General features: G+C 37.7%; 1 protein-coding gene and 1 pseudogene across 3 annotated transcripts in view; one reads left to right on the top strand and one right to left on the bottom strand.

Moving 5' to 3' along the window:
* Positions 1–15935, bottom strand: part of Ubr1 (ubiquitin protein ligase E3 component n-recognin 1) — a 126990-nt gene that overhangs the window by 89498 nt on the left and 21557 nt on the right. For all 3 annotated transcript variants that reach the window (XM_055628158.1, XM_055628035.1, XM_055628084.1), the window contains exons 3-4: positions 10510–10588; positions 2500–2610 (exon numbers count right to left, since the gene is read on the bottom strand). In XM_055628158.1, coding sequence (XP_055484133.1) covers positions 2500–2610; positions 10510–10588 — 190 coding nt within the window. The remainder of the gene's footprint in view (positions 1–2499; positions 2611–10509; positions 10589–15935) is intronic.
* LOC129675402 (U6 spliceosomal RNA) lies at positions 13515–13610 on the top strand (annotated as a pseudogene).

The following is a 15935-nucleotide window of genomic DNA, read 5'->3' as shown; positions in this document are numbered from 1 at the left end:
AAAAAAAAAAAAAAAAAAAAAAAAAAAAGGATGTACAACCATATAGAGGACTTCCATAAGCAGATTAGGAAGCCAGTTAGGGTCCACGCAAGAAAGTTATAAAACAGATGAGAGTTTTTTGAGAGACACACAGGGAGAACTCAGCAAGAAAACTGAGATGGTAAAAAAGAACCAAACCAAATTCTGGAAATGAAAGAATCAAACAAAGAAAAAAACATAGTAGGCCAAGATCAAGTTAAGGACAAATTTCAGAGCTGGAGCACAGGTTGAGACAATAATACACACAAACACCCCCCCACACACACACACACAAACACACACACGAAACTAATGAAGATAACCAAAACTTCTAAGAAGTCTGGGATACATTCAAGACACCTAAGTATCCAGGGCCTAGCAGACAGAGTTATGGAAAATTATGTAGAGGCTTAGACAATCTATTTTTTATTGAAATCACGAATTTCATAAATATGACCAGAGAAGAATCTCTCCATGGAATAGTATATCTAAATTAAAAAACAAAAAACAAATAAAGAATACTAATGTCTATAAAGAAAATACCAACTCATATTCAGAGGCAGAAAGATCAGAAAAACATTAATCTTTTCTTAACAACCCTCAAAGCCAGGAAAAGTTTGGAGTAACATATTGCAAGCTCTGAAACTGTCAACCAAAACTGCTCAGCTCCCTCCCCGCGAAGTTATTTATTAAAGCTGACAGAGAAATAAAAGTATTCACGATAAGCACAAGTGAAGGCAATTCATGGCAACTGAGTCAGCACTTGAGAAAGTTCTTAGAGGAACACTTCCCAGGGGAAGAGGAAGGTCGGCTTTACCCATGAGAACACAAGAAAGCACACACTGCCGGAGGAGCAGAAAACTGGAGGGTCAGTCATATTCACCACGGCAAGTCAGTGAGCATCTGGGAACTTCAAGAGAGTAAGAAATGAACTCCCACTAACCAGGAACTAACAAATCCTCAGCAATAGTAAATCTTGAATAACAGCCTCAATAGTAACCCCAATGGCAAACTGCTTTGGCCTTTCAACTTAAAGACTAAACTGAATTAAAAAAAAAAAAAAAAAAGATCCTACTATTTGTCATCACCAAGAAATTCACATAACTAGCAAAGATATCCAGAAACCAGGAGTCAAAGGTCAGAAATAAGCATACTAAGCAAAGGGAAGCGGCGGTAAACAAGCTGGCATAGTAATTCCGGTGTCTGAAAGGTTCAAACCAAAAGTAGTCAGAAGAGATAAAGAGAATAACTACATATTAATAAAGGACATAATCAAGAGGACATAGCTATTGTAAATATCTATGCACCAAATCTTGGGGCCACCGATTTCATAAAACAAATGTTCAAAGACTGAAAAGGTCACACAGGCCCCTCCACAGTAATAGAGGAGACTTCAATCCCCTCTCTAGTACCTAGAGAGGTCTTCAGTCAGAAAGGCAGTAAAAAGATCATCTGGCCCTAAGATATGTTCACCTCTTATATGAAGATCTAGAATAGTTCAAGGGCATAAAAGTTTATACTCCTTGAAACTTTCAAAGGTTTATCTATGAAACATTATGGACATGGTGTTTGGAGGAAAATACTACCATCATGACAATTTTATCAAGTATATCAATGGTTATCTACCAAGTATTCCTATGGCTTTGGAATGGTACTTCTCACTGTCTGATAAAATAATTCATTTTCAAAGCTGGATGTAGTGTTCCTTGTACTTGAGAGGCAGGAGGATCTCTGTGAGTTCAAGGCCATCCTATTTTATTTAACAAGTTCCAAAACAGCCAGGGCTATATAGAAAGACCCTGTCTCAAAAAACCAAACCAACAATTCATTTGCAGGTCTATTAGCTGAGTATCCTTTAGCAGTTTTACGGTTCCATAGCTCATCTGTAGCTGTGATCCTTTAGTTTCCTCCCACCTCATATTTATATGTCTATGTCTGGACTTGCTCAAGTTTTTTTCTTGACCAAGATTTATCCACTGAGTCTATTTGTCTTTTTTCTTTTCCTTTAAAATAAAAAGCAATTACTGAATTCATGTGTTCATTCTGTTTTCAAATTCATTACATTCTGTTCCTATCTATTATTTGGGCCACACTGTGTGTGTGTGTGTGTGTGTGTGTGTGTGTGTGTGTGTGTGTGTGTGTGTGTACTTTTCTGTGTAGCCATGGCTGTCTTGGAACTCACTCTGTAGATGAGGCTGGCTTCGAATTCAGATTGGCCTGCCTCTGCCTCCTGAGTCTGCCCAGCTTTGTTCAAGTTGACTATTTAACAAAAAAGTATTTTAAATTCATTTTGGTTATGTATGAATTCATTCTCTCTAGAGATAATTTTAATTTAGACTAGAAAAACAAAACATTCTGGTGAATTAACTTTTAGAACAAAACTATTGGATTCCAAATGGAATCAATCTTAACCCATATATATTAGTAACACTTATTCTCATCAAATTTCAGAAAATTTTAAACAGCAATTAAGCTTCTTACCTCTTTTGTAGTACTTGCTCTTCCAGGTTCATGATCCATACAAAACGGGCCAGTTTTCCATGCTTCTGTGTCTCCACAGTCACAGAAACCCCCTCCAGTAGAAGTGTGCATCTGGTAAATGACAAATGAGGTCTTCATGAGCCACACTTCATTCACTAACACTTCTATCTTAGTTGTATTTAGTGTAACAGAATCGGGATAGGACAAAAATCATTGTAGTTATATAAGTAATACCAACCACCTGAATATTTTAGTGTAACAAAAATGGGCCTTCTAAATGTACAAGTTTTTGAAATGTAACTCCACATTTTTAAAATGTTAGGTTTTTTTTTAATTAAATGTGAATTAATGGAGAACAGATGGGAAAGTAAAAATATTTTTTTATAACGCTTGAGTATGAATTTTCTTTTTTATGACATGGATGTTTAAAATCAATATAATGATACATAATAATTTGAAAAACATTTAATACAGTATCTTGATTTACATTAAGTCCTACAGCAACTATAATATTTTTCCTTTCAGTGTTCCTAGAAAAAAAAACCTAAAATATACTAATTCAGGTAGAAGAGAATGGTGACAATGTGATCTGGACTTTTCCTGAGAACTTCCCCTCCAAACATACAGGAAGGAGGCACAAGCCCACCTGCGAGCCACACTCAGCAGCCACGATCACAGAGACCTTTCTTAGCTTGAATTCACACAAAAACTGCAAGCCAGAGTTTGCTCAAGCTCAATTTATTGACTGTTCTAGAGGATGAGCTTCACTCATCTAAGATGCCTTTCAGAAAACCTCAGAAAATGAAGGTTGTAGATTCTAAAATAGTTACCCTCAGAATAAAAACAAATCATAGGAGGGAATTTGGTTAGAGGAATGCAAGCAGGATTATTTGAGCTTCAGAAAGTCTACAACTCTGAAAGAGAAGGGAAAGGGAAAGCAACAAGAAAATCAACCATTATATGGGTAATGGAAAGGACTCAGAGGACACTGAGACTACAGCTGCATAGGGTGGCACATGCCTGTAATCCTAGCATGTGAGAAGGGAAAGCAGGGCCAAAATCGTTCTCAGTTACACAGAGGTCCAAACTAACTGGACTATATGGGCTGGGGGTCAGGGGGACCCAAGAACAAAACAAACAAACAAAAATACTTGAGACTAGTTACAAGATCAAAAAAGAGAACAGTAAAATATAGGCCTTAATAATGAGGCAACCAATGGGGAAAAAGTAACAAGAAATAAGACATGTGAAATGTCCTGAGATTTGATAAAGATATCAAAATATATTTTTAAAAATAAATACATTTTAAACAAAAGCAAATATAAGTAGAATTGGTAATATCACAAAAGCAAAGCACAAAAATTTAGTAACAAAAATTTAGCAAATCTTCCAGGCATGGTGGCTGCACATCTTTAATCCCAGTCCTCAGGAGGAAGGCAGATCTCTGAGATTGAGGACAGAATGGTTTCCATAGAGAGTTCCAGACCAACCAGGTATACACAGTGAGAACTTATCTCAAAAAAAATAAAATAAAATAAAATAAATTTTTTAAATGTCAATAAAATGACACAAACCAAATTTAAAAGACAAAAAATTTTTTAGCCATCCATTATGATCCAAAATCCCACTCTTACCAATCAGAAATAAAAACTTTTATCAATAGAAGACTTGTATGTCAACATAATAAAATGATAAATAATAACACCAAAACAGCTATATTCAAAAGCTCAAGCCAAGATCTGGAGAAATGTCTCAGCAGTTAAGAGCAGAACAGTGAGGTTCGGATCCCCATACCCATCAACAACTTCAGTTCTAGCACTCTTCTGCATACATATACACATGCAGCCAAAATACTCAGGCTCATAAAATTAAAAAAAAAATCATTAAAAAAAATCTAGAAACATTCCAATTGCCACCAACCAGTGACTGAATAAATGAACCAGCATGTGAGTACAATGACATACTACTCCTGGCTAATCCATGATCTCAAAGACATTATGTATACGAAAGAAGCCAAAAAGAAAGACTACACACTACACGATTTCACTTATATAGGATTTTGAAAAAGCTTAAATATAGGGAAAGAAAGCAGATCAGTAGATGCCAGGAGCTAGGGCACCACACAACTTTTTCTATGGATGTTTCTAGCTTAATATTAGCAAGTGTTACTAATATAGCACACAAATGCATGTTTACAATCTCATAAAATGGGATTCTTAACAGAATAGACTTTAGTGTATAATATACACCTCAATAAGCCTGACTAAACACTTGAAAAAAAATTAAGGTGTAGTGACATATGTCTTTAATCCCAGCACCTTGGAGACATATGCAGGTACATCTTTATGAGTTCAAGGCCAGTCTGGTCTACATAGTGAGTTCTAGGTCACCCAAGGAAAATAGAATAATAAAAAATTGAATATTAATAAAATAACTAAATAACAAGCATTTCTAAAGTATTTAACACAGCAGTAAGGAAAGGCAAAAGAAAAATGAAAAGGATAGAAATAAATAGTACATAGAAGAAACAAGGGATTGGGTAGTGCTCAAATGTCAAAGTATGACCTAATATCCATGAAGCACAGGGTTCAATCCCCACAACCAAAAAACCAAACAAAGCAATGACAACAACAACAACAACAAAACTCTGTATATTTAAACTCTGAGAAGATGTTTCTAGAAAAGCAATATCCCCACATCTCTCTCATCGTTTTGAGGCAGGATTTTCTGTATAGCCTAGTAAGACCATGAGTTCTTGATCCTGCCTCAGCCTCCCTGGTGCTAGAATTAAGAACTACAGGTATGTGCCACCATGCCCAGCTCTCATGTCCTCCTTGTGTTAATTTCTTTTTAGATTTATTATTTCACACGGGGGGGGGGGGGTTGTCTGCATGCATGTTTTTGTACCCATAAAGGTCAGAAGAGGGCATCAGATCCCCTGGGTCTGGAGTTACAGATGCTTGTGAGCTAGCATGTGGGTGCTGGGAACCAAACCTGGGTCCTCCACAGGAGCAGCCTGTGCTAGTAAACTGCCATCTCTCCAGTATTAACACACACCCTTTTAATGAGAGTATAAACTGGCCCAGCAACACAAAAACTGACCTAAATCTATCAAAATTTTGTGAAAACAACGTGCGACCATCACAAGAAATACAGATAGTCAAACTCTGAAGTATCTATAGTAGAATCTTGTGGAAACCTAAAAAGGAAGGAAATTGTGATATTTGTTATATTTGAACCTTGAGAGCTTTATGCTAAGTCAAGCCAGTCACAAAAGACAAACCCTGCCTGATTTCAATAATATAAGGAACTTACAAAAATCACATTCACAGAGACAGAAAGTAGAATGATGGCTACCTGGGGAAAAGCAAGGGAAGGAAAGAAAAGAAAAGCCATCACTTAAAACATTTGTGTTTTACACAATAAATTATGGAGATGGATGGTGGTAATGGGTACACAATATGAGTTTAAAAACTTAATGCCAGGCTAGAAAGATGGCTCAGAGGTTAAGTGCACTGGCTGCTCTTCCAAAGGTTTTGAGTTCAATTCCCAGCAACTACATGGTGGCCCACACCCATCTATAATAAGATCTGGTGCCCTCTTCTGGCAGGCAGGTATACATGCAGACAAAACACTGTATATAATAAATATATCTGTATACATAATAAATAATAAATCACATATACATTTATTATGTGTAAATGTATATATAATAAATCTTTAAAAATAAATACATAAAAACTTAATGCCACCTACCTGCAAACACTTAAAAATAGTTCAGATAGTAAATATTATATCCATTTTACCACAATAACAGAAATGGGGAAATCTTTCAAAATTAAAAAGTATATATCCTTCAATCTCAAACTATGTATCTTCTACAGACCAAGTCTCAGACATGCTTTTTTTACATGCATATGAATACATACACACAAGTAAATAAGTAAAATAAATATAAATTTGTTTGTTTTGTTTTGAGACAGGGTTTCTCTGTGTATAACCCTGGCTGTCCTGGAACTTGCTTTTTAGACCAGCCTAGCCTTGAACTCACAGAGATCAACATGCCTCTGCCTCCCAAGTTCTGGGATTAAAGGTATGTGCCACCACACCCAGCTATAAATGTAAAAACAAACAAACAAAAATTTTTTTCCAGTTTTTCGAGACAGGGTTTCTGTGTAGTCCTGGCTGTCCTGGACTCACTTTGTAGACCAGCCTGGCCTCAAACTCACAGGGATCCACCTGCCTCTTCCCATCTGAGTGCTGCGATTAAAGGCGCGCGCCACCATTTTAATAAAATAAAAAGGTATGAAACTGAGAGAGGTGCTTTACACCTTAATTCTAGCCTCTGGAAAGCTGAAGCAGGAGATCAGCCTGAGTACTCAGTTACTTTCGGATCCTGTCTGTCCATAGTCTGTCCATAGCGTAAAGCTGAAGGGCCAAGCTGACGGTCTTCATATGGGGTTCCTGACAGGTGGAGGGGGCGCTGTTTCTAACATGGACTCTGTTGCCTGCTTTCGGATCACTTCTCCCTGGTAGGGCTGCCTTGCCTGGCCTCAGGGGATGAAGATAGGCGCAGTCCCTACGTGACTCGATGTGCTGGGGAGGGTTAATGGGGTGCGGGGTTCCCCTTTTCTTGGGGGAAAGAGAGAAGGGAAAGAAGGATGGGAGGGTGGAAGGGACTGAGAGGAGGGAGGGGCACCCTCGGGATGTAAAGTAAATAAACTAATAGAAAATTAAAAAAAAAAAAACTGTCTTAAAAACAAGGGGAGGGAGGCTGGAATCTAGTTCAGTGATGAGAGTGTATGTCAAGACCCTGGGTTCAATTCTCAGCATCACATATTATGCTTGTTTAAACGGTGGTGCGCAACCTTCCTAATGCTTCGACCCTTTAATACAGTTCCTCATGTTGTGGCGACCCCCAACCATAAAATTGTTTTCATTGCTATTTCATAACTATATTTGCTACTGTTATGAACTGTAATGTAAGGATCTGTGTTTTTCTGATGGTCTTAGGCAACCCCCCAAAAGGGGTTGAGACCCACAGGTTGAGAACCATTGCTCTAAAGCAACACATTATTGAACATAAAAATATGTAAACATAAAATAAAAATAAGTTATTTTTATTTTAAAAATAATATTAAAAATATGTAAACAGAGGACCCCCTGTTTAAGACACAGTTTTACACTGTACCCAGGATGATCTGGAGTTGACTGTGTACCCTGGCTAATCTTGAGCTCATGGCAGCCCTCCTGCTTCCCAGGGCCGAAATTACAGGTGTAAAGCACCTCTCTCAATTTCATACCTTATTTTTTAAAGTCTAAGAGTCAAAGATCAGCTTGGCCAGTGGCACACACACCTGTAATCCCAGCACTCACGGAGACAAAGGCAGACAGGTATTTGTGTGAGTTCGAGGCCAGCCTAGTCTACAAAGTGAGTACAGGACAGCCAAGAGAAACCCTGCCTCGAAAACAAAAAGAAAAGAGTCAATGACCAGAATAACACAACTTGATCAAACAGCATGGAAGTTATGGCCAAGTTCACATCTAAGAGTCTTCTGGTATCCTGGTTTCTGATACCAAAAATCAGGCCTGTTTGAGTTGATGGTCTTTGTTTTGTTTTTTTGAGACAGGGTTTCTCTGTGTAGACCTGGCTGTCCTGTAACTCAGAGATCCATCTGCCTCTGCCTCCTGAGTGCTGGGATTACAGGCGTGTGCTATTACTACCCAGCAAAACTGACAGTCTTTTACTGAACACACCTCAAAGCCAATTAGAGCATACCCAGAGATGAAAACAAATCCATCCACAATCTCCTTTTCTGTCCCTTTCCTATTTTCTTATCTCTATCTGATTTGTGTCCTGTTTCCCCACTTGACTATAAACCTTTTGTGGATGAAGTTCAGATTTTGTATATTTTATACATTCCTTGCCTTTCATAGTACTTGGGACACAGAAACTTAATAACATTTGTTTAAATGAATTGGGGTCCCCTATTAAAAGGACCAAAGAACAAACAAAGCTGGTAGGGAAGATTTAATTATAAGAATAGCTATTAGTGTCAAGTATGGTGACATAGTCTTCTAATTCCTACACTTGAGAGGCAGAGGCAGGTAGATCTCTGAGTTCAAGAACAGCCTGGGCTACATAATGAAACCTTGTCTATAAAACAAAAACAGGCAAAACAGCTAGTAGGGTATGTTTTAGCATCAACCTGCTTTATATATTCTAGAATTCAGTTCTGCATGTGAATATATATTTGCATATTGTCTTTCAAATGTAACAACATTCAGAGCTCTCCAAATATGAGACGCTGAAACAGGAAGATTACTGGCAGTTCAAGGCCAACCTATACTAAATAAGTGGTGAGTTCAAGGACAGCTGTGTTAAAAAGTAAGTTCCAGGCTAGCCAGTACTACAGAATGATAGCCTGTCTCAGAATCAAACACATATTTTAGCACTTAAAAAGTTTTAGAGCCGGGAATATAGCTCAGTGGTAGAGTACTTGCCTAGCATGTATGAGCCCTAAGTTCAATTCTCATTATTAAAAAAAAAAAAACATGAACTGGACAAAGTTTTATAGCTCCACAATAGAGCTCTGGCCTGGCATGTGTATACAAAGCACACTGATTCAGTCTCCAGCTCTGCAAGATCAACCAATAAGGACTGGGACGCAAGCCTATGACAGTGCTTGCTAACGTGTGTAAGCTGTGAGTTCAACCCCCAGCACGCAAAAGCCAACACAAATGAAAGTGGGTATTTACCTATGCAATACACTGAGAAGGAAACCTTCGAATAATGTAGAATATAAATAAAAATTAGTTTCTTTTCACCCAACATCTGAAGATAGAATCTGCCCTTGCCCTGTTCTCCTCTATGCCCTTCTTATTCCTTCCTATTGTTAACAGCTGTGCTTCTTTCTTTTATAAGGTATTTCTAGTCAAAAATATCTGCACAAGGTAAAGGTAATTTACAAAGTTTAACAATGAAATGAATGCTACTAACCTATAGTTCAGACTGAGGGAATTTCAGTATTATTAAATCTCCCTGTGTGATCAACTATAAAAATGTTCCATTTTCCCATGTGCTCTCTCCTTTGAAGAATAATTTCTTTAAGCTTGTAGACATAAGTTTTTTGTTATTCAAAAGGCTGTCTTTTTATGTAGCCCAGGCTGGAGCAGAACTTTAATATTTACAAGAGATACAGACTATGTAACTTCAAAATGTTATTTCCATTTTACACAATACTTGAAGCATATTATACATACAAAGAGAAACATCAATTATCATGTCTGTCTGAACCCAGAATACAGAACCAGCACTATTATTTGAGAAATACTTTTAGCTCTAATAACAATACTGTCTAATAATTCAACAGAAAGGGCAAAGCCTCAACCCCATTATTAAGAGCGCGCGCGCGCACACACACGCACACGCACACACACACACACACACACACACACACACACGCACACGCACACGCACACGCACACACACACACACAAAACAAACTAAAACATAAGTTTTTAGAGTATGTATTGCCTCTACTGCACTCAGGAGGTTCCTGAGAACTGCTAATTAGAACTGCTAATTAAAACAACTTATAGGGGGCAAATAATCTAAGAATGTGGGAAACTGGAACTCACAAATACAGTTTAAGAATCTCTAATGGGGGAGGGGAGAAAAGTTGGCTCAGCAGATAAGAGCACTGCCTGCTCTTCCAAAGAACTGGGTTCAATCCCCAGCACCTACAATGGGAGCTCACAACTGCCTGTAACTCCAGTTGTAGGGAATCTGACACCATCATTCACATACATACAAGCAGGTAGAACCAATGCACATAAAATAACAAACAAATAAACAAAAATTTCTAATTAGTATAATCATTTCATATATTATCCAAGTATGACTAAAGATCCACATCAGAGCTATTTATTAGGAAATGAAACACTAATCAAAAATTTGCACTTGAGAGTCATCAGATCTAAGTGATTTTATATCTATATTTTTCTTACCTTATAACGATGGTTTTTATGAACACTACTCTGGAAGCAGTCCATACAGAGCACACATGTTGGATCAATTGCACAATCTCTGAAAAAGATAAATAATTAGATTCCAAAAAACAATGTGCACTGACACCTAAGGCATGACTATAAAACAAGAGATCTTCCTGTGTGGTCCACAAAATGAAGACAAAGATGCCCCCAAAGCTGAGTTCTAAGAATACCTTGAGAAAGACAAAGCTGCCACCATCATTACAGCCTCATCTCTAACATGTTTTAGTGCACAGGATGGTCAGTTTATAACTTCGAGCTTTACCTGGCTTTAAACTGTTACTTATGTAAAAAACTGTATGAAAATTGCATGAAAAATTATTTTCCTTCATTATCTGCCATTGCTGCCCTCTAATTTACATGTACATTTTACAAACACTGTGCACTCTAACTGAGCTTTTCAGTAAGACAAAATTCATTGGAATATAAGCACTATAGAGGGAAAGATTTTTCTCTTAAATATTGACAGTCCAAACACCTGCAACAGGACCTGGCACGTAAGAAGCAATCATGAGCCAGGCACGGTGGCAAATGCCTATAATCCTACAGCTCTAGGAGGCAGAGGCAGGGAAATCCCTGTGAGCTCAAGGCCAGCCTGGTCTACAAAGTGAGTCCAGGATATCCAGGGCTACACAGAGAAACCGTGTCTCAAAATATTAATAATAATCATTGAGTCAACAAAACTCAATCTCTCTCCTTATGAACTTTTACAAAACATGATTCTATTCCATATTTTCAGAGAAATGTAAGAATATATGTTATTACAAGGGACAAAATTAAAAATATTTGAAGAGACAAAATTAAAACGTTTAAAAATAAAATTTAGAGTTGGGTGTGGTGCCATTGCACTCCTGAAGCTAAGCAGGAAAATCACTAAGAGCTGAAAGACAGCCTGAGCTATGTAGTGAGTTTAAGGCTAGCTTGGCCTATATACTAAGACCCTGTCTCAAAAATAAACATACAAAATAAATTTTAGGGTTAGAGGTAGAGAAAAAGGAAGAGGGGAAAGAGAATGAATTTTAAACAGATGACAGGACCTAAATGTTGCCCAAAATTCTGTAAAATCTGTAAAAATATATAATATTATCTGTTTAAAGCAATTTTTAATTTAAATTTTACTTGTAAGAATTCCATATGAGCATTGCATTTTACATAATTTATATGCCTCCCTCTTCCTCCTCCAACTTATTCTGTCTCCTCTTCCACTCCTCTCAAATTCATGACCTCTTCTTTTTTACTGACACACACCCTACTGAGTCCACTCAGTGTTGCTCAGATGTGTGTGTTTAGGGCTGACCTCAGGGATTGGATAACCTACTAGGAGCTTGTCCCTGGAGAAAACAGTCTCCCTCTTTCAGCAGCCACTGATTGCCTCATCTAGGGGCAAGGCCTTGTGAAGTCTTCCCATCCATGCTGGCATGTTAACTGGTGCTATCATTATGCAGGTCTTGTTCAGGAGACTGGACTGTTGAGATTTCATGGGTGTAATTTCCTTGTTGTGTTAAGAAGACACTCTCTAGTATCAGGTGTCCTGGTCTTTTGGCTCTTAAACTGGCCCCTCTGCCCCCGCTGTCACCTTTTCTGGACTGTTTTGTAGCTATAAGGGGTAGGTATAAAGGTTGCATTGTAGATGAAATCAATTGGGGCTGAGTACCCCACAGTCACTCATTCATTCTGACAAGTTGTAGGTCTCTATAATAACCTACCTCAGCACTGCTGACACTTTTGAATAATTAGCAATTTTTTTGTTGTTGTTGTAGAGGGAACTATCTTATACATTGTAGGATACTTAGCAGCAGTCATGGTTTCTACACACTAACAACCCCTAACTGTCACAATGTTTCTAGGAAATTTTGAAAAGATAAGGGCTATACATGTTTATATGCTTTAGTTGAAACTGGGCTTTGTTTTAAATTTATAAAAGAAAAAAACAAATTACTATACAACATAACAAAACAGAATACAAATACGAGCTAACAAATTTTGTTTTCCTGAGAAAGTAACAGTATAAAGAAACTGTTTTTGAAAACTGTGAACTAAGAGCTGAAGTGATTGGCTCAGTGGTTAAGAGCACTGGCTGCTCTTCCAAGGGACCTGGATTTGATTCACAGCACCACATGGTAGCTCACAATTGCCTGTAACTCCAGTTCCAGAGGTCCCCTTTTCTGGATTCTCTGGGTACCCAGTACATACATGGTACGCAGTCATAAATGCAAGCAAAACACAAAAAATAAAAACATTGTAGGATTCAGAAAAAAACACAAAAACTCAAGTGAAGCCAAAATGACAGTCAAGCATAGCCAATGAAACTCTACTGGTAAAGGCTAAAAAGTCATAGTCATAATCTAAATGATCTCAAATAAAAAAGAAAAAGTGGTGCTACTATCTAAAAGTCAAAAATTTCTGCTGGGCACGGAGGTGCACACATTTAAGTCTCAAGTGGTTCTCTATGAGTTTGAGGTCATCCTGGTCTACACAGTAAGTTGCTGGCCAGATAATGCTACATAGTAAGACCTGTCTCAATAAATAAATAAAAACTTAAAAATAAAAAACAACTTCAAGCAGGAATGCAGAGTAAAAAACTTCTCCAGTCTACAATGATATTCAAGACAATTCCTTTAGTCAAAACAAAAAGTCTACACCTGCTTCCAACTTCCATACAACTGACCTCTTACACTCAACCATATTCCAGGTGTTCCGCACAACCCCTGACCTACAGCTCTGAAAAGCAAAAACTCTGGAAGGTTTTGTTACTTTGTGAGCTTCTACCAAATTTCAGTTAGTGATTAAAAGCAAAAAAAAATTACCGGGTGCAGTGGCACATGCCTGTAAACCCAGCACTTGAGCAGGCAGAGGCAGGAGTATCTCTGTGAGTTCAAGGCCAGCCTGATCTATAAAGCGAGTCCAGGACAGCCAAGGCTACGCAGAGAAACAGAGAAACTCTGCCTTGAAAAACCAAAAAAGTGTTCACTTCGGCAGCACATATACTAAAATTGGAACGATACAAAAAAGATTAGCATGGCCCCTGCGCAAGGATTCACGAAGCATTCTATATTTTTCATGGAACCTTCTTCAAAATAGACCATATAGTTGGTCACAAAGCAAGCCTCAACAGATACAAGAAGACTGAAATAATCCCCTGTATTCTATCTGACCACCATGGACTAAAGCTGGACCTCAACAACAATAGAAATAGCAAAAAGCTTACATGCACATGGAAACCGAACAACTTGCTGCTCAATGACAGCTGGATTAAGGAAGAAATAAAGAAAGAAATTAAAGGCTTCCTAGAATTCAATGAAAATGAAGGTACAACATACCCTAATTTATAGGACACAATGAAAGCAGTGCTCAGAGGAAAATTCATAGCACTAAATGTCTTCAAGAAGAAATTTGTAACATCTCATACAAGCAACTTAATAGCTCAACTGAAAGCCCTAGAAAAAAAAAGAAGCAAATACACCCAAGAGGAGCAGACGGCTGGAAATAATCAAACTCAGGGCTGAAATCAATCAATTAGAAACAAATAAAACTAATCAAAGAATCAATAAAACCAAGAGCTGGTTCTTTGAGAAAATCAACAAGATAGACAAAGCCTTAGCCAAACTAACTAAAAGGCAGAGAGAAACTATCCAAATCAACAAAATCAGAAATGAAAAGGAGGACATAACCACAGACAATGAGGAAATCCAAACTATCATTAGGCCATACTACAAAAGCCTATATGCCAAAAAATTTGAAAATCTAAAAGAAATGGACAATTTTCTTGATAGATTCCATCTACCAAAATTAAGTCAAGATCAGGTAGAAAGATTGAATAGTCCTATTTCTCCCAAGGAAATAAAAGCTGTCATCAACAGTCTCCCTTCCAAAAAAAGCCCTGGGCCAGATGGATTTAGTGCAGAATTCTACCACACCTTCAAAGAAGTGCTAACTCTAATTCTCTTCAAACTATTTCACAAAATAGCAAAATAGAAACAGAAGGAACTTTACCAAACTCATTCTATAGAGTCACAGCCACCTTGATACCTAAACCACACAAAGACCCAACAAAAAAAGAAAACTTCAGACCTATCACTCTTATGAACATTGATGCAAAAATACTCAATAAAATGCTTGCAAACCGAATCCAAGAACACATCAAAGATATCATCTACCGTGACCAAGTAGGCTTCATCCCAGGCATGCAAGGGTAGTTCAACATATGGAAATTCATGAATGTAATCCACCATATAAACAAACTGAAGGAGAAAAACCACATGATCATCACCTTAAATGCCGAAAAAGCAGTTGACAAAATCCAACACCCATTCACGTTTAAAGTCTTGGAGAGATCAGGGATACAAGGCACATACCTAAACATAGTAAAGGCAATATACAGCAAGCCAAGAGCCAACATCAAACTCAATGGAGAGAAACTTAAATCAATTCCACTGAAATCAGGGACAAGGCAAGGCTGCCCACTCTCTCCATATCTCTTCAACATAGTACTTGAAGTCTTAGCTAAAGCAGTAAGACAGCTAAAGGAGATCAAGGGGATACAGATCAGAAAGGAAGAGGTCAAAGTTTCACTATTCACAGATGATATGATATTATACATGAGCGACCCCAAAAATTCAACCAGAGAACTCTTTCAGCTGATAAACACCTTCAGAAAAGTGGCTGGATACAAAATCAACTCAAAAAAATCAGAAGCCCTCCTGTATACCAACGACAAAAGGGCCAAGAAAGAAATCAGGGAAACACCACCCTTCACAATAGCCACTAATAACCTTGGGGTGACTCTAACCAAGCAAGTGAAAGACCTTTTTGAAAAAAACTTCAAGTCTCTGAAGAAAGAAATTGAAGAAGATATCAGAAGATGGAAAGATCTCCTGTGCTCATGGATTGGTAGGATTAACGTAGTGAAAATGGCCATTCTGCCAAAAGCAATCTACAGATTCAATGCAATTCCCATCAAAATACCAACACAATTCTTTACAGACCTTGAAAGAAAAATTCTCAGCTTCATATAGAGAAACAAAAAATCCAGAATTTCCAAAGCGATCCTGTACAACAACAGATCATCTGGAGGTATCTCCATCCCCGATCTCAAGCTGTATTACAGAGCAATAGTAATAAAAACTGCATTGTATTGGCATAGAAGCAGAATGGTGGATCAATGGAACAGAATAGAAGACCCAGAAATAAACCCACACACCTATGAATACTTGATTTTTAACAAAAAAGCCAAAACCATTCAATGGAAAAAAGACAGCATCTTCAACAAATGGTGCTGGTCCAACTGGATGTCTACATGTAGAAAAATGAAAATAGATCCGTATTTATCACCCTGCACAAAACTGAAGTCCAAGTGGATCAAAGACCTCAACATAAAACCAGAT

This window comes from Psammomys obesus, unplaced genomic scaffold, assembly GCF_907164565.1.
Source record: "Psammomys obesus unplaced genomic scaffold, mPsaObe1.curated_primary_1811, whole genome shotgun sequence".
NCBI classification, from domain to species: domain Eukaryota; kingdom Metazoa; phylum Chordata; class Mammalia; order Rodentia; family Muridae; genus Psammomys; species Psammomys obesus.
The sequence above is the reverse complement of the archived record's forward strand: the minus strand, read 5'-3'. Positions and strand labels throughout refer to the sequence as shown.